This window comes from Mustela nigripes, chromosome 13 (assembly GCF_022355385.1).
Source record: "Mustela nigripes isolate SB6536 chromosome 13, MUSNIG.SB6536, whole genome shotgun sequence".
NCBI lineage: Eukaryota > Metazoa > Chordata > Mammalia > Carnivora > Mustelidae > Mustela > Mustela nigripes.
In genome coordinates this window covers 72,624,782-72,643,486 of record NC_081569.1, presented here as the reverse complement: position 1 = coordinate 72,643,486, position 18,705 = coordinate 72,624,782, and the positions used below count along the sequence as shown (strand labels likewise).

The window sequence follows — 18,705 nt, the reverse complement described above, 5'->3', positions numbered from 1 at the left end:
CGCCCATTGGAGAAATAAGGTACCCTTCTGGAGGGTAAGGTGCTGCCTCAGCATGGAAGCAGGGGAAGCTGCAACCTTGGGGTGTGGCAATAGCCCTCTTTGGGGTGCCTGATCCTGCTGTGAAGCCTTTGGTTCCAGGATTGGTGAGGGACAGCGGAGGACAGAGGGGGGTGGGCCTGGCTGGGGAAGGCTGGCCTGGAAGGCGCTCAGCCTTCGGCCCTGGGCCAGGGTGGAAAGTATGTGTGTGAGCTCATTTGGAAGGTGGCTTCTGGCCAGTCAGGCCTGCCTCCTCTCCAGGCCCCAATTGCCCAGCCCCCTTGAAGACCGCCACTGGGTCTCCCCAGTCTCCCAAGACTGTCTGAGGGACGAAGGCTGAAACCCCCAGGTTAAGTGTTTAGCCCCTGGTCTCCTAAAGAAAGTGAATTCAGATTTGGGAGGTGGGTGAGAAGGGGGTACAGGGACAGCAGGACAATGGATTAGCCTGACGGGGGTTTCCTTGGAGCCTCAGGGAATGGTAACTGTCCTTGTAGGCCCTTGCACAGCCATTTGCCACCCCCATCCCTCCCTTAGCTGCGACCACTGGTGCCCCTCAGTCCTTCTGGCTTCTGAGTCCTTCCTGCTTCTTCCTTCTTTCCCTCAGAGGGGGACCTGTTCCTGTCCCCTAAAAAGGAGGTGACTGCAGGCAAAGTGGGTTTCTGAGGAAGAGCCCTTCTCCTGCTGCATTTCTATGCCCCATGCTGTTGCTCCCGCATGGAGTAAGAAGCAAGTACTCATGGGCTGTCAGATCCCCAGAACACATACCACCACACACACCCAGCCACGCAGGGGCCACATTGGAAAAGACACTCAAAGACAAGGGCATAATCTACCAGCATGGGGGGGAAAAATCAGACAGATCTGGGTTTTCATTTTGGATTAAGGAGCTACGACCTTAAGGAAGTCTTATCTGGGCCTCAGTTTCCAAACCTGTAAAACAGGGGCAGTGATTGTGCCTGTGTCCTTGTACCTGGACCAATGTTGGTTTTTTTTACCACCTCCCTTTGGCTGGAAAGGGAAGTGGGAGTACAGAGGGGAAAGAGGACTAGGAAGTCTGGCAGTGTCCGGAGAAGGGGGCCCCAGAGTGGAGTCCCAGTGGAGTCCCAGCAGGGGTGGCCAGGTTGTGCATGAGGGGTCACCCTGCTCAATCCTCCCTTCTCTAGAAGGCCTGGCTTGTTCTTTGATCTTCGCTTCTCATGTCGCTGACCCAGCATCTGGCCAGCAGCCTTGGAGGTGTGGGCCCAGCTGGTGGCAGGATCCCCGGGGAAGGGCTCAGACGTGTGGGGTGCCATGGTGGGCAGAGCGCTGCCTCTGCTCAGCGCTTGCCCCTGCTGCAGGCTCCTTTGAGGCCGCGTCCCTGGGTTCTGCCCAAACCTCCTCGCAGATTCCCCTTGGCTCTCCCCGGCTGCTCTAGCTCCATGTGCTGCTTTCGAATACAGGAACTTGGAACCTTAGAAACTGGGTCAGGCCCAATGGACAGAGCGGGGTAGGGCCAGTAAAAGCAGCATTTCCAGGTCTCTCGGGAGCCGCAGGGACCTCTGTTCTCCCCTCACCCCGCCTGACCCTGTGCGATCAGCAAGGCACCTCCCCAGCGTCTCTGGGTGGACTCCCTGGGCTGGACCCCTCAGGCCCAGGGCATGTCAGAAGCACGGGACCTTGCAGGCCTCCACCCCACAGTTCTCCCTGCCCAGGAAGCCTCTTCCGCCTCTTTTCCCCTTTGTCTCTGGTCCTCCATTCCCATCTCTCCCCCTTGGCTTCAGAGAGCATCTTGTGATTCCAGAATCAGGGCCAAACAATTTCCTCGTGATGGGGAAACCGCACTCCAGCCGTGGCAGCCCTAGGCTCCCCCTCCTCTTCCCTCTGGCAGTCCCCCCTCCCCAGGCTCCTCGACTGGCTCCAGCTGTGTTTTGCAGAACTCCCACTGGATAACATCTGTAATTGCCTCCAGATGTGGGCCACAAAAACACAAAGGGGCCATGAGCTCATCTTCGAGCTCCTTGCAACACGCACATCCCCCCACCTCCCCTCCCCCCAGACAGCCCCTGACTTTCCCATGCCAGCTTCCCTGGGTCCCCATCCCCTCTGGTGAGGGTGGCAGGGAGGTGTCCATATCCACTGAGATACAAAGGCTGTGCCAAACAGCTGTTGGCGGGAGAGGTGGAGGCGGCCAGGCTCAGGGTCAGGGTTCCTGGCTGGCAGAGAGGTGGGGTACCCCTTCTGCCAAAGCAATCACACCGGCCAGCCCTGAAGAGCAGCTGGAGAGAACCGCTGGCCTACGTGGGGCCAGCGCTCGTGGAGGAAGGCTGTGGAGGGGGCCTGGGCTCGAGCCCAGGGAGGGCTGGGCTAACGCAGGAAGGGAAGGGGAGGAAGAAATAGGGCTGCTCCCCTTCAGCTGAGCTGACTCAGCAGCTGAGCTATTCCTCCCTCCAGGCTGGTTTCGGAGGAAGGGTGGGTCAATAGCCTGGGAACCCTGTCTGGGGCAGCAGTTTCGAAGAAACAAAGCCTTGTTATTCTCCCCTTCCGCCCTGACCATCCTGCCTCTCCTGGGCAGTCCGGTGAGATTCCTGTTTTGCCAGAGAGAGGCTGCTCCTCACTGGCCACAGGACAACTGTTTGGTCTTCCTGGGTGTTCCTTTTGCCCCTACAGCCGAGCCCCCTAGGCCTAGAAGAGGCTTAGATGCACGCAGGGCTGGGTTAAAGGGCTCAAAGACATCCAGGGAGTCCCCAGCAGCAGAAAGAGAGGTCTGAGGAAACAGAGGGTCTGCGGCCAGATCACAGGACAGGGTAATGCAATTTAGGAAGATTTTCCGTGTGGCCTCAGCTTGACCACTTCCTCTTGCTCTGGGCCTCCAAGGTAACCTCTTAGCTGGATTGGAGAGGGCGCCTGGGCTCTGGGGACCACTTCCCTGCCTCCACGGAGTGTGTATGCCTTCCTTCCCAGCTATGGCCCTGAACCCTCACTGTCCACCAGGGATAAACATATTCCTTTATGAAAAATACCGAAACCCCAGGTCACAGAAAACACAGGTTATGGGCATGCTTTCCATTCACCTCTCTGAGAGAAGGCAGCCACACAAAGAATGTGAAACACCATTTATTCTTTGTGGAAAGGTTGAACAAGGTCAAAAATGTCCTTAGAGGGCACTGACCCAGCCCCGCCCTGCAGGTTCCTGGGGTCCGATGCCTCTGCACCCCCCACCCCCACCCTTCCCCTGCCCCTTGTTAACAAAAAGGAACGATTTGAAGGGAATTCATATATAATAATTATAATAAAAATATACATTAAACGAAACAAAAAAAAAACCCAAACAAGACAAATTTAGCCGAACTGCCAGCACCGTTCATCCCACACACCCCCACCCCCCACCCCCGGAACTCCCCTACCCCTAACATTCCTCTCCTCTCCCTGTCCCCACAGGGTCTTACTCTCTCAAATCCCAGGTACCATGACCACCTGTGGTGGCCAGAGGAGACTTCCAATGGGCAGGCTGGCTGGGGGAGAGGAGGCAGGACACGGGTAGGATGGGACGAGGGGCGGGGGTATCAGGCAGTGAGGGGCTAACCTGACAAGACCCACCCAGGCACCTGCCCCCTCACTGAAGCCAGCTGAGGCTGCTGAGTGCTGTCAGCCCCTGGTCACCACCCATGAGGGTGGCCACCCTCATGAAGGTCCCGAGTCACCAGTCCCTGGATGTGTGTCATCTCTGCTCTTTTCTCTGGGCTCCCTACCCTTCCCATACTTGTATGCTGGCTGGAGGAGTGGAGCACCAAAGTGGAGTAGGTATGCCCTTCTCCAGCCCTTCCTCAGACCTCCAATAAAACATGGCCTCCTCCGGGAACGACCGGCCCACCTGGTGGAGCCCCTGCTGGCCTGGCCCACCTGGCCGCCCTCCCCCCATCCCCTGGCCCTCCACTCCCACTGCGCCTCCCTGCTTAGCCTTTGGTCCTGTCCTATCCCCCTGACTGCTCTGCCCCTTGGTCCCCATCCCAGCTGTCTGCATTTGAGTGAGATTCTTCTTCTGTCACCTTCAGGCTCACCCCAGGGGTCCAGACAGTCCCTCTCCTTGGCCCTAGCCATCCTACCCTGGGAGCTGCAGCCTGTGCTCTCACTCCTCTAACCCAGACATCCCCAGTCAAGGCTGACATTTGTGGGGGTAAGGCATTTGTGGGGGTAGGGCCATCAAGGGTTTCTACAGCCCTTTAATGGCTCAGGCTCCTGGGGACGTCCTTGGGGCCAGGTGGGGCAGAGGCAGATCTTTGCAGAGGGGACTGACTCTGAGCTTCCCTCCCAAGGTCTTAGGGTGGCTGTGTGGCCTTCCCCCACACCACTCCTACTCTCTTAGGGTCTCTCCTCTCAACAAGATTAGATTCCTTTAAGCCAGAAAGAGTGGTAGGAGGTTGCCATGGGGGTGCACCGGGTGGGGGGGGCTTGTGGGGCTGGAGTGCCCAGAGCCTCCTGAGGTCAGAGTTCAGAGGTTAAAGTTATATCAGGGAATGGAAAAGGAGCAGATGACCCCATTTGACCTTTGCCAGCGAGGTCTGAGGGTCCTGCCTTCAAGTGCAGAGCCAAGACATTCAGATGGGGCTGGGCACACACCAAGCTACAGAGGCCCCTGGTGGGGGAGCAGGAGCTGAAAGGGGCAGCCCCTGATCAGCCCCCAGGGGACTCCATCTAGGGAAGAAGCAATGCCAGGGTTGAGGTGGAGAAAGGCAGTCAGGTGATAGAAAAGAAGGGAGGTGGGGGGCGGGGTAGGGAGAGGGCCTGGGACAGGTGGAGCAGCCCACCCACCACCACCTGCTGCCACTGGCCTTCAGAGGCAAAGTCCTCGTGGTAGGAGTGGGTGGGCGGCCGTGGGGGTCAGACCTTGTCCAGCAGGGAACGCTGGCAATAGAGCAGTCGTTTCGGGGTCCCGTGGCGCCTGAAGAAGAAGACGGCGAGGCCCACTGCCAGCACCAGGAGCAGCAGCAGCACGGGCAGCACCACGGCGGCCGCACTCACCGCCCCGCTGCCCTCTTCGTCCACCTCGATGATGATCACCTCTGTCTCCTCCTCCGTTCCCTCGTCCGGCCGGCCACCTGACGCGGGGCAGCCCATCCAGTCCCGCAGGGCTGACTTGGGGTAGCCTGGCTCTACTTTCAGCTTCTGGTTGTTGAATTTCCAGTATTTGTTCCCCTTGTAGAAGTACGTGAAGACTGCAGCGGTCAGCAAAAAGGTGGAGGGAAGACCCACAGGGAGGAGAAGAGCGGGAGGGAAATCTGTGAGGCACTCGAGCGAGCTGAGTTAATTCCTTACCCTCTGTGAACATAAGTCGTCTTAGCTGTAAACCGGGGTAGTTCTAGTACCAGGCTAGTAGGGTTCTGGGGATTAGGGATCTGAGGTGCAGAAAGCACTTTCCTCAGAGCCTGGCATGTGGCAAGGCTTCCAGCCCCCTTGTCATCACTGCTTTCCCCACCATACTGTCCTGTCCAGCTTTCCTCCCGTTCTCTCTTAATCCGCTGTCCCCATCCTCCCCTCATGGACGCCTCCCTTGCCCCTCACCTTCATCGCTGCCCATGAATGACCCTCTGGGAGACTCGGGGATTCCTTCCCAGACCTTGATGTTTTTGGGGTACTCGCTGTCCACTGCCCTGAGCTCCTCGTTGAAACGGTAGTACCTGGGAGATCGGAGGGGAAGGGCAGCAGTAGGGCACTGGGCCTTTCCTCAGAGGGCAGCGGGGCCCAGACTGAACCCACCAGAAAGCAAAGGGTGCTGACGGACGGGGTGCGGGACCAGGGTTTTGAGTAATGAGGGCCTGTGGCTGAAAGTGGCGGAAGGTGGGGGTGGATGGGAGGTCCCAGGCTGCAAGGAGCCACCGGTAGCCTTTAATGACAGTGCCTGGCTGCTAGGGTGGAGGCACCGTGCTGGGGGGCAGGAGACGCCAAATGACCGGGTCTGAAATGGTGACCCGGTCACTTCCCACTCACTCAGCACCTAATGGAGGCCGTCTGTTGCTAGGCAACGGCAGAGGCTCAGCCAGCAACTAACTTCTCCAGGGAAACATCCCAGGGAGAGGTGGGTCTTTCTCCCTAACTGAGGGAATCGGTGGTGGCATCTGAGGAGGGAGGCCTGGGGTCAATGGGCTGAAGTCTCACTTGTTTCCCCGGAAGAAGTAGGTCTTTCCATTGGGCATCCAGAAGAGAGCGGCGTCAATTTTGTCAGTAGGCAGTCCTCGGCCCAGCTCCTTGATGTGCTTGGGGTAGCCAGGTTCCAGGGAAGCTTCGTCAAACACCCAGTGCTTATCTCCTGGTGGGGAGAGGGAAGGGCAGGATCAGGGTTCCCCTCAGGCTCTTGTGTCTTTGGAGGAGTCAAGTGGAATCCAGTCCTCCAGGGAGACTCTCCGCACACCTGGAGAACTAGGGCAGAATGCCCGGTTACCTTTGAAGAAGACAAACTTGCCATCCTTCCTCTCATAGGCAGTGTTGATGGATGCGGGCAGGCCCCGCCAGAACTGGCCAATGGGCATGGGGTATCCATCCATCACTTGGTTATTCCTCACCCTCCAGAACCAGCGCTCCTAAAAGGTGTCGAGGTGGGGACAGTATGTTTTGTCTTACAGGGAGTCCTCTGGCTTGGTCCCCAAAGCTTCCCACTGTCTCAGTTCTAGTTCTTAGTCCTCCTGCTGCTGTTTCCACCCAGCCTGCTGGGCTTGGAGCCCTCCTGTCCCCCATACTGGCCCACTTCTTCCTCTTACCTTGAAGACAAACATCTCCCCTCGGAGCACAGCCACAGTGTCGAAGTTACCGTCACAGATGTTGGGCCCATAGGTGGGGTTTTTGGGCTTATCGGGGACAGAGGGCCTGGAGGTCGTCCTGGGTTGTGGCGGCATTTTGGTAGGGGACCCTGACTGACTCCCTGGTATAGAGAACATGAGAGGCACTTCAGACTTTGTGGCAGAGAGGGCAGAAAGAACAGGTATATGGGCAGACAAGCCCCTTGGAAAGGTGTGGATGGCCCTGTGGGGGAGGCTGAAGCAATCAGGTGGGAAAGGACAGAAAAGGTGGAATCAAAAGTGGGAGAAGAATTAAACATGTAGGAGAGATAATGTAAAAAAAAGAAAGTGAGAGTAGGTGGTGGGTGGAGGCAGGGTCAAGTGGGGTTGGGGGTAGATCATAGGGCATGGGGGAAAGGAAGGGATGCACAGGTCAGAGAGGAAGAGCAGAGGAGGAGCAGAGAGATGTGGGCATAGATTACTCACCGTAAAGTTGCTGGATGCCCCGGCGGTCATCATCGGGCAGCACGAAGTTCTCTGTGTCCATCCATTGGTAAAAGGGCGCCATGATGGCTGAGGGATCATTGGAGTGCTCAAGGCCCAGGGCATGGCCCAGCTCGTGCACAGCCACCAGAAAGATGTCATTCCCTGGAGGGATGGCGATGATTATGAGGGAAGCCTGGGTCCCTTACCTCAGAAGCCCTGCTTTCCCACCAGAGGCTTGGTTTTCACACCTGAGCCTGCCTGTCACATTTTCCACCCAAAAAGCCACGAAGCCAGTGAGCAATCTATTCTCGGCAGAGATGAGAGGGTGCTCTGGGGACAGATCCCAATCCCAGGGAGACATGTATTAAGGGAAGCTGAGGTCCCGTCTGGGCCTCAGGGTCTGCCAGGAGCTAGAGGTGACATTTGCCTGGAAAGTGGGAAGTCTTTGACTGGGAAGTCAGTTATTGGGTGAGAAAGGGACCAGATGTAAATGGAGCAAAATAAGAATTGGGCTTTCGCTGGAAGTCAGATTAGGAGATCTCTATAGTCCAGAGACTTGGGGGTTTGAGGTTTTGGGAGGAGGCAGGACAAACACCCCCCCCCCCCCCGCCCCACAATGATCGTTGACTCTCCCCACAATAAATGAGTCCCAGGGCTACTTTGCTCACCATTCAGATCCTCATTCCTGACAGTCCAGGGCTCAGCAGAGTCAAAGTGGGTGTCCCCTCCGATGTTGGGGCCGGGGAAATAGGCATGGGCCAGGAAGCCACCCTCGCCATCAAAAGGTGTGCTGTCACCATGGAAACCCTCAGCGAAGAAGATCATGATGTCTGCTTGCTTCTCATGGCCCTCGCGGATATAGGCATAGGGCACCTCTCGGAATCGAAGCGGTGTGGCGCTCTCCCACACGCGGAATGCCTTGCGAATGGCCTCGAATGTGGCATACTCACCTACCTTGGGTGTGTAATTCTGGATGCTGAGGTCCAGCCACGTGGAGGAGGGGAGGAGGAGAGCGTGTTAGCATCACATCGAATACAATTCTCTTTCCCTGTACTTGCCCAGGTCTGACTGAACCGCCCAGCTACCTCTGCTGCCCCGGCTCTTCCTGCTGCCTCATGATACCTCTACACCAAGAACTGAGGGCTCAACACCCCCCCGCAGGCTTCAGTTTCCTGGCCCTGGGGCGCACCCCCCACAGGCTGCACCTTCCCCCAGGATTACAGCCATGTTTCTCCCCACTCCCAGGGATGCTTCCCAGGGACAGAGGTGAGTAGGATAGGAGGCCTCTGAGTCTATGAGCACAACTGATAGGGAGGGCGACCCTGATGTTCTGAGAAAGGCAACTTGCCTGTTGGACTCACCAGAAAGTGATCTCATTATGCTGCCATTTGAGGCCCTGAATAGCATAGCGCTTCCTTCGAACATTGGCCTTGATCTCGGCCCCAAACTTATCCGGAACGCCACAGCGGGGACGCCTCATTGCCCTGGGGTTTGAGAATTGTGGCCATTAAAGAGAAAGGTCTTGTGAGGAAAGGGGGAGTGCCTGGCCTTAGGGTCAGTGTGGAGAAGGGGAGGGGGCAGGAGTCAAGTGCATAGGTAGCAAGGTCTCTGTGTTCAGTGTTGTCACTGAGAGGTGGGTGCCATGCAGGATTCCCAGCAGGGTCTGGCACTTACTTCATGGTGTCCGCATCAGCCTTGCCCGTCACGCGCAGACCGTAGAACCTCTGCATGGCAGCGATGGCAGCTGAGAAGGACTGGGGTGATCGGTGTGTGTGCGTGCGCAGGTCCCCGGGGGGCAGGTAGCCATACTGTTGCAGCCAGGCCTGCAGGGAGAAGAGCATGGCTTAGAGCATCTCCACTTGGCCCAAGGGGAGCCTCTGCCTCCCCCTGCTATCTGGCATGCACCCTTGGCTTAGGAGAAAAGGGCAACGAGCTCCCAGCCTGGCTCTGGCAGTGGGGCTGGAGGAGTTCCCAGGCTGGACCTGCACTCTGGCCCAGGCCCCAGTATGACTTGTCCTCTCAGGGCTGTGGGCTCCAACAGGGGTGGGGAGCCATGGCTCTGGACTTTGGCTGTAACTCTTGAGAATGGGAGCCCAGATGGCTTAACTGAGTCCTAGGATAGCTTCTCAGAGCTGTGATTCCTTCCAGCACTTTTCTTCTCTGTGTCAGTGTTCTTGTAGTTTGGATCCTGGGAATGGATTGTGGCCGTGATGGATGGAGGCAGGGAGGCTGAGGCTCTTTTTTGGGCCCTGTATGAGACCCTCTTGGGACAGGAATGCCATGCCTCTAGGACCCTCACAGCTGACATCTTTTTAGAAAGGAGGAAGCAGGGGCACCTGGGTGGCTCAGGGGGTTAAAGCCTCTGCCTTCGGCTCAGGTCATGATCCCAGGGTCCTGGGATCGAGCCCTACATCGGGCTCTCTGCTCTGCAGGGAGCCTGCTTCTTCCTCTCTCTCTCTCTGCCTGCCTCTCTGCCTACTTGTGATCTCTGTCTGTCAAATAAATAAATAAAATCTTAAAAAAAAAAAAAAAAAAGAAAGGAGGAAGCAGAGCAGGAGCTAGGGCTGAGACGGGCTGCTGAGATAGGACGCTGGGACCTTTGGAGGTGGTGGGGCTAGGACCCAGCCACAGAGCTGGGATCCTGCCAGTCCCCATCCAAGCATCTGACCTAGGCCTTGGGACCTAAAGGCCCATTTGAGGTTCTCAGAAGAGGGAGTGGGAGATGGGGGTCATGGTAGAGACTCGGTGGCAGCACTGTACTTGAGGTATATTGTGAACTGTTCATAAGATAAAGGTTGGCGTATTGCTTTAACATAAAGTTAGGTTTTCGGTGTTCGACTGAAAGGCACACAAAATACAAAGCCCTGTTGGGGAGAAAAATCCAGCCTTTATTGTAAGAACGAACAATGGAGCATTTTCCTAAAGCCTGAAAAGTAAAGCGAGCCAAGTTATATATGGGATATAAAAATGCTCAGATTCTCTGATGGAGATACTACGTTGGTCCCTGCTCCAGCTTTGCCTTCCTTAGGAGTTCGGAGGGGGCCTGCAGGTTGCTTAGGATGGAAGTCTGGAGCGCGGAGTGGGTAGAGGCTGCTGCTGGGTGCCACAACCCCCATCCCAGGTTGTCACAATGGATCTTCCTGACGCCCTTCACCTCTAGGCCCCAGCCCTGCTGGCGGAGCATTGCTCCTGCATTGGGGCTGGGGGTGATTCAGGAGCAGCTGACTGGGGACATGTGCCTGTGGGGCAAGAATTGCAACAGGGTTCTGGGAAGTGATCCCCCAAGGCTGATGGGAGTTAGGGCCCAAGATGTAAACAACCTAGCTTTTCCCCAGCCAACAGGCCTGGTCAGAGCAACCTTAGCACCACCCGCCTCTGAGAGCCCCTCCTCAGGGGTAGAGGAGGGAGTCAAGTTTAACCTCTGGGAGACCACAGGGAAGCAGAGCAGGGTGCTACAGAACCTGGTTGAGCTCCCCAGGAGCTGTGGACGTGCCCTGACCTGTGCTGGCTGATGCCACAGCTAGTGCCCACGGGAGGCCTGCTGTGGCCTGTGCCCAAGTATGCGGGAAATTCCCTTTGCCCTTCGCCTCACCTGTGGTGTACACACACACCCCAGGCTTCTGACCCCTGGTGAGGGAGCGGCTGCTTCAGCTTTGGTGAAGGATGGGAGTGGCCTGCTCCTGGAGCTGGAAGTCGGGAGGACTTAAGTTAGGCCTCCTCAAGCCTCGGGGAAGGAAACTGAGGGGAATTCTCTTAGGGCTGAATAACAGAATGGAGGGTGGCAGAGAGGCGAGGAGAATCCACATCCAGGAGCTCTGGGATAAATCCCTCTTGGGAAAGTAGGCAGGTCTAAATATTCCCACCCACAACGTCCACCCCATACACGATAGAGAAAAATGGAGGCTTAGGCAAGAAAGGGACTTCCCTGCCTTCAAGAAAGCCTCGAGGCCTGGAAAGGAAGTGCCCCCATCCCTCTCCTCCCAGGCTTAGGCTCTGAGCAAAGCAAGAACCACAGAGAAGACTAGGAGGTGAGGTAGGAACCACAGAAGAGAGGACTCTTGTGTCTGCGGCTGGGTGGGGGGAAGGGCCAAGTGCCAGAAGGGGCCACGGGGAGGAGAGGGATGTCCTGGAGCTGGTGCAGGACTCTGGAGGCCTGGTGGGAGGAATCCAGCTGCCTGAGGCCTGGCCACCCCAGCTCGCCCTCTAGACTGGCCTGGAGAGGGAGCAACTATGTTAGGTCCAAAAACTCAGTTGGCTGGCTTTGTCTTGAAAACTGAGTGGTCTGGAGGTATTCCCCGAGAGTGGGGAGGTCCAGAGAACCCCTCCCACCTCTGGCCTAGGAGTCCTGGAGAAGCTGGGTGGGTTGGGGGAAATGCTGGCAAACTCCAGCAGGCCCTGGATGAGAGCCTCTGGGCCTGCTCCTCCCTCCCTCTGCCTCCCACCCCTCCGTGGCCCAGAAGCAAATGGTGGTTCTGGCACTGGGACTGCCCATGACCCACTTAGAACAGAGCCAGGGCTGCTGCCCCTCCCCTAGGGGGCCTAGTGGGGCAGGGGAGGGAGGGCAGGGCAGGCAAGGTTGGCAGTGGGCAGCCCCCTGATGCCCAGGCTTCTTTTGTTAGGAGCTCTCCTTGCAGACCTGTGATGAAGACTCCAGGCCAGGGGTGAGGATGACTCCTCCTGCAGGGCCCTGTCAGGCTTAGCCCCAGGTCAGAGCTGTACTCTCCCTGGTCACCCCCACTCCTAGGGCCACACTTTGCTTTTCAGCCTCAGATCCCTTCGGGACAGAGAGTGTTCTTTCTGGAGATGTTTCCTCCCGGGGGTGGGTCCGGGGCCAGGACAGAGAGGGAGGAAGCCAAGTCCAGATCCCCTCCCCCTTCTGGGGCCCTTCCCGGCCCCTCCCGACCGCACCCAGGCCCTGCCGGGCTGAGTGGGTCGAGATGGCCCAAAATAAGAAGCTGATCAAATTCGTCTCCCACCTTCGCCCCAAAATAAGAGAGAGAGCAAGAAAGAGAGGAAAAACCTCCCTAGACAACTCCCACGCGGCTTCCTCCCAGGGGGGTGGGCCAGCGTCGGGGAATGGGTTGGCGGGCGCCTGAGACCTGTGCTGGTGCCCTGGGCCCGGCCCTCTCCCCACTCCCCAGTGCGATGCCTTCAGTCTTCCTGCACAGAAAAGCAATTAACAAAATTAACAAAAAAGCAATTAACAAAGGCAACTAGAAGAGCCTAAAGGCGCCACTGGCTGGGGGTGGGGTGGGGTGGGAGGTTTGGGATGGTGAGGGGGGCAGAGGGAGGAGGCGGCCTCGCTGCCGAGCCCCTGGCTCACAAGGAAAGCTTTGTCTGTACGGAAAGGCGGCCGGGGCGCCAGCCCTGTGCGACCTTCGACGCCAGGGCTTCGGGCCGCGACACAGAGGGTCCGCGCGGGGAGGCGGAGTGGGGCGAGGGACGGGGCCGCTCGGCGGGTCTAGCCCCGACCCCACCTGGTGGTGGCTGCACCCGCGGAGGGCCGGGACCGCCCGGGAGGCGCGCAGCGTTGGGGGGCCCGGAGCCGCGGCGCGGTCCACCAAGTCTCCCCGGCCCGCGGGTGCGGGCGGGAGAGCGCTGGAGGGCTGAAAAGTTGAGAAAACAACGGACTGGCGCACATGACAAGAAAGCAGGGCAGCTCAAGGGCTGAACGGAGTCCCAAGTATTTACCAGGCTCCCTCCTGGTTCTGCAGCGGAGCTCAGAGCCCCGGGGAACCGGGGACGGTGGGCCCCAGCTGTAAGGCTCTTCCCAGGAAAGAAAGTAGGTGGGGGGGGGGGGGGGGGGGGGGGCTGGTTGGGGAAGACAGAAGTTGGATCGACTTGGAAGTTTGGAGATGAGGAGGGAAAGCAAAAGGAGGGGGTTGCTGCTGCCCGGAGCGGCCAAACCCCCGAGCTTGCTGCTCTCTAAGGAGGACCCTGTCCTTTTGGAGACCCCCGGCTTGCCTCCCCGGCGGGCGCGACTCCCGGCAGGGCCGGGGGAGCTCACTTACTTCGGGGCTGAAGCTGCTCTGGGCCGAGCTGAGGGAGGCGAACGCGGTGGCGAGCGTGAGCAGGGGGAGCAGCAGACTGCCGGTGGGCCGTGGGGCAGGAGACATGGTCCGCGACCGTCCCGGCAGCCAGCCGTGCAGGCTCCGCGGCGGGGGCCCCAAGCCCTAGGGTCGCGCCGCCACTCCCTTGGGTCGCCTTTGTCTTCGGTGGGCACTGAATTTGGATTCCTAGAGCGCTGTCCGCTTGGAGATGGGGGGATTGTTCTTCAAAGTGTCTGTTTGTTCGTCCCCTCTTTCCCGTTTTTTGATCTTTCTTCTGCTTAGTCTGCGAACTGCATTGCGAGTCCTCTCTCACTCCTCTGGTCCCTCCCTTCTCCCACAGCCTCTCCGCCCCCGCCCCAATGCCCTCCTTTCCCGGTGCGGACGTGGTTGTTTCAGCCTGAATCCAATTACAGCCAAGAGTCGGGTAAAAAAAAAAAAAAAAAAAAGGACAAAAACCACAAAACCAAAAAAAAAAAAAAAAAAAAAAAAAAAACCCACCGTAAGTTGCCTTTTTGTGGTGGAGGCTGCCATCTGCAGGGGTTGAGGCCACAGCTAAGGACGGGGGTCTGTGTGTGTGTGAAGGGGGGAACCGAGGCCACGGGATGTGGGAGACTTTCTCCCCCTAAGCATATTTTAGGTGGCTTGATTCCCCTGGTATTCAGCATTTGTCTCACCTCAGAGTGGGAAGTACTGGGAGGCTCAGTGTCCCAGGCGGACAAGTTGAGAGTCTGGGATGCTGGTGGTGGTCTTCATGTCCACCACACCTGGGTTGGAGATTGTCTGCTGGGACATGTGGCTCAACCAAACTGAAACATTTGCCCCTTGTTCTTGACCACCACCTTCATCCCTATCCTGGCCCAAACATGCAATAGTAACAAAACCCAACTATCAACCGACCAACTCCACAGCCACACTGGTCCCGTCCTTGCAGAAAAGACAAATGCCGTCCCTTAAACACCATCATTTGCAATCTGGCTACTCCTTATGCTGGCTTGGGAGGAAGGAGGTGCAAGGCCATGGAATGTGGGGAAAGGCAAATCAAATTCGGGGAAACTGTTAGACAAGAGAGATTGGGAGTTTGGACTTTGGGGTTTGGTTTTCCCCTCTACAGTGAAAAAAGGCAAAATGTTCATGGACTGACTAAACAGAGAACAAAAGGTGGAGGTATGCAGGGAAGAGCTGAAGCTGACAGTGGGGAAGAGACAGATAAGAGGTTGAGAGCTAGATCTGGAAAAGCAGCCCAACAGAAGCAGGAAAAGTGTGGGAGACAGAAAACTCGACCATCAGCGAAATCTAAGATCCTAGAATTGCATTGGTCAGCGAGAGATGGAGGAGGTAGTAGGGGGAAAGAAGGGAGGGAAAGCCAGGCAAGGAATAAAGGAGGCTGGAAAGAATTGAGGTCAGGTAAAAAGCTCCAGCAATACTAGAAATCTGAACTATTACAAGTTTGTGGCAGAAAAATGGAAAGAAAGCCCAGTGCTCTGTACTTTAATAGGAGCAAAGGCCCCTATCTCCCAGAATCCATGATCAGTAACAGGCAAGGTTTCCCTGTGTCCTAGGCAGCTTAAGGGTTTGTGGGAGATACACATGGATATTGGATACCTATGCCACAATGACTGATTGGGGGCTGAGCACCTCCAGGGCTCCCCTACACAAATTGGGGTGGAGAGGTATAGATCTCTCTCTGACCAGGCTCTGGAATTCAGCCAGAACCACAGAAACCTCAAGATCCTACTCTTCAGACATGCAACACCCAAGTCTGGTTCTTCCCATGTCAGCCTTCCCAGTGGGGGTAGCCTCCTGGGCCATCTATCTGAAGTTTAGGAAAACTGACACCAGTTGCTTGCCAAGAAATGGACCTCAGCCGGAAAGCCTTTTTCATCAGAACATTTATTAAATGAGTAACTACATGCAGTCTGAGCTGTGTATAGGCCGTTAAAGGCCTGAGTGCCAAGCTAAAACCAGGAGAGCTGCTGCCCCATTTTCATGTACGGAGAGTAGCTGCTGTTCTCAGTTGGGCCAGTCCTATGGCCTGCAAAGGTGGGGAAGGATCCCAGAGCAAGATTCCACTGAACTGGAATGGAGCCAGGGATGAGGGCACTAGGCCAGCTCCTCCAGGCAGTGATCTACAGGTGGTTCTTCCCAGTGTCCACGCTCTTGTGCTCTGAAGATAGATGGGGAACGTGAAGGCTCTCTCTTCTGGCTGGGATGAGGCATGTAGGTGATAGAGAAGAAAGCCAGAGAGAGGCCAGGAAAGGGAGACAGGAACTGCTTTTTATTGATTTGGTCGTGGGTTCTGCAGGAGAGCCCCTTTGGGTTTAAGAGCATTTTTCTGCTTCCTTTCTTCTTCCTGCAACTTCTGCTGCTGCCTGAGCTGCCATGCCTGTAATCCAGCATCCATTTCCTGTGACAGCAGTACAACTCGTCTCTGAAACAGACAGGAAAACAGGGTGGATAACATCTGGGGCTGGAGCTCTGCACCATATATCCTTTCACTCACAGATCAAAGCTGGAGATTTCAGCTGGAAAATGACACTGCTGGCTGGGGAAGGGGACTGGGTCCTGGAATGGGAAGTGGAGGAGGCAAAATGGGTGGCAGAATGGCCACTACTGGTTCCTGCCCTGGGAGTGCCCCACTCTCTTCCTCCCTTCTCCCAGATGTTAAAACGATGAAGGGGGCACATGTGAGCTTAGGTGTCAGCACAGCTCAAGCCAAATTAAAATGTTCATTTTTTCCCTCCCAGTACACACAGGTTGCCCTGACTGGGCTCTAGCCACTCACTGCAAACTTCTCCCTTTGGGCTTTTCTTCGAAGTTGGCCTCTCATTGGAGGTGCGGGGCGGCCATCTGTAGATGGAAGTGAAGAAAAAGATAGGTATTAGAGATGGCTGGCAGCACCCTGTGAAGGCACTGGGATAGAACAAGGGAAGAAACAGTCGCTAGTTCCTCTCTCCCGTTTCACACATGGGGTGGCTTTATTCTCCAAAAACCCATCCCTCATTGTCATGGGTAAGGTATGCCAAGAATAAACTCTAAGGCATAGTCCTACTCTATTTCACTTACCCCTCGTTATCCTGGAATGGTCCTTTGTAGGGCTGAATCTCTTATTTCCACATCCCCAAGTTTTTATTTGAGAGGGTGGGCGGGGGAGGGGCAGAGGGAGAGACTCTCAGGCAGACTCCCTGCTGAGTACAGAGCCCGACATGGGGCTCAGTCTGGGACTCAGTCTCAAGATCTCAACTGTGATTATGACCTAAGCCAAAATAAAGAGTCTGAGCTTAACCGACTGAGCCACCCAGGCGCCCCTCTCCTGTTTTATCTTTAGAAACCCCCCACTCAGGCAATCTGATCACTGTTCTACTCATCGTGAGTCTTTGCTAAATTCCATCTCACTCCTCAATGAAATGCTCTCTTTTCCTTTCCTTTCAGCCCAGTTCTTGTACTTAGACCCCCCTAAAGCCCTATATACCCAGAAATCCTCCTCAGACCTCTTTAACTCTGTGAGCTCTCTCCTGAAAGAAGTGCCTGTCAGGGTGCCTGGGTGGCTCAGTTGGTTAATTACCTGCCTTCCGCTCCAGTCATAATCCTGGAGTCCCTGGATGGCACTACCTCATCAGCCTCCCTGCTCAGCAGGAAGTATGCTTAACCCTCTCCCTCTACCCCTCACCCTGCCTGCGGTCTTTCTGGCTCGCTCCCTCTTTCTCTTAAATAAATACATAAAACCATTTTAAAAAGTGTCTACCAGTGATTTAATATTCATCTAGTTGCCTTGGGACATTTATTGTACTTTTTTTTTTTTTTTTTTGCCTTATTTGGCTATCTCAAATTCTTTTGGAAAGGGGAGGAATGCTGAAGTATTATTATTTTTTAAGACTTTATTCATTTGACAGAGAGACAGCATCAGTGGAGGGGGGGCAGAGGGAGAAGCTGACTCCCCACTGAACAGGGAGCCCAGTATGGGAATCAATCCCAGGACCCTGACACATGACCTGAGCCAAAGGCAGACGCTTAACCGACTGAGCCACCAAGGCACCCCCATTATGTTCTAAAATGTCCATGCTGTTTTCCCAGCTAGACTTTTTCAGATTATGTCCCTAAGTTTCACTGTAGTACAGTGCAGGCACACAAGCATATCATACAAATTCTACAAATATCTGCTGACTTGGTGAAAAACATAGTATCTGACCTTAAGTCGTTTATAATGAAGAAGAAAAAAAAGGAAACTTACTTTCTACAAAGTAAGAAACAGTGAAAACTCTGCCCAAAAGTTTTGTGGAAACGGAGAGGTACAATTTCTCTACAGTATCAGCAAGTAGAGAAATCTTAAATAAGAATCAATTCCAGTCTTTCCAATATTCCATACTACTTTTAGGAGATGCTGGGTTTCCTGCAGTAAGTAACAAGGGAAAAAAATCTTTACCATCCTTCTCGGGATCATGCTCCTAAAGAACCCAATAGGGTATGAGTATCCAGGTCTCTGTGCTGTGGAAGAGGGCCTCGCCCCTACCCCGTTCTAGTCCTTGCTTTGCGATCACACACACCAAGGTGTGTGATCACAGGAACTCTAAGGCCTCAATTTTCCCACCTGTAAACTGGAGTCCCATATTGGGAGGGGGGAGTGGCTTCAACTTTTCTAAGATCCATCCCTCTCTTCTAGGAGTAATAGCTATATTTTCTTTCTTTTCCTTTTCCTTCCCCTCCCTCCACCCCAAGTAAAGAGAAGAAACTTTTCCGAAGGGAGCTCTTCATTCTCAATCCTCACCCTTCTAACCCCTCTCTCTGCGATGTTCATTTACGCAGGTTTTCAAAGAGCTCACCTTGCATTTGGTACCAAATTTTCAACAATGTTCTCACCACACTGAACATGGAGTCTTTTTAACTTTTTAAAAACCATTCCACCACGAGAAACAAAAATCTTATCACTCCTTCCACCCGGGCGTCCCAAATTAGAATTATCTTCTGCTCATCCTCACAAGATCCTGAGCTAGCTTTACTTTCCATAGGTGTAGTTTAATTTACAAAACAAACAACTGGGCTCCTTCCCCCGAACGCCAAATATAAAGTTCAGGATAGGGGCGCCTGGGTGGCTCAGTCCTTAAGCATCTGCCTTGGGCTCAGGTCATGATCCCAGACTCCTGAGATTGAGCCCCGCATGGGGTTCCCTGCTCTCTGGGGACCCTGCTTCTCCCTCTCCCTCTCCCCCTGCTTGTGTTCCTTTTCTCACTCTGTCTCTCTGTCAAATAAATTGAAACAACAACAACAACAACAACAACAAAACAAACAAAAAACCCCACTTTTTAAAAAATAATAAAAAGAAAAAAAGAAAACCAAAGTTCAGTATGTTGGCCACTCAGACAGACACATGCCCACCTCGACCCCCCCCC

The 18,705-nt window shown here is 55.3% G+C and overlaps 2 protein-coding genes across 3 annotated transcripts in view; both read right to left on the bottom strand.

Moving 5' to 3' along the window:
• Positions 1-3,113: 3,113 nt before the first annotated feature.
• Positions 3,114-13,662, bottom strand: MMP14 (matrix metallopeptidase 14). The gene is made up of 10 exons (XM_059372881.1): positions 13,283-13,662; positions 8,946-9,094; positions 8,633-8,755; positions 7,940-8,247; positions 7,272-7,433; positions 6,768-6,928; positions 6,452-6,590; positions 6,169-6,319; positions 5,575-5,690; positions 3,114-5,228 (listed from the first exon to the last, which is right to left on the bottom strand). Exons 1-10 carry the CDS (start codon positions 13,385-13,387, stop codon positions 4,894-4,896), a joined length of 1,749 nt encoding a protein of 582 aa, XP_059228864.1. The 5' UTR covers positions 13,388-13,662; the 3' UTR covers positions 3,114-4,893.
• Positions 13,663-15,192: 1,530 nt separating this feature from the next.
• Positions 15,193-18,705, bottom strand: part of MRPL52 (mitochondrial ribosomal protein L52) — a 4,100-nt gene continuing 587 nt past the window's right edge. The window contains exons 4-5 of one of the 2 annotated variants that reach the window (XM_059371217.1): positions 16,104-16,168; positions 15,193-15,749 (exon numbers count right to left, since the gene is read on the bottom strand). In XM_059371217.1, coding sequence (XP_059227200.1) covers positions 15,597-15,749; positions 16,104-16,168 — 218 coding nt within the window. In that variant the 3' untranslated portion in view covers positions 15,193-15,596. Of the gene's footprint in view, positions 15,750-16,096; positions 16,169-18,705 lie in introns of both variants that reach the window. The other variant, XM_059371218.1, reaches the window with a different exon arrangement.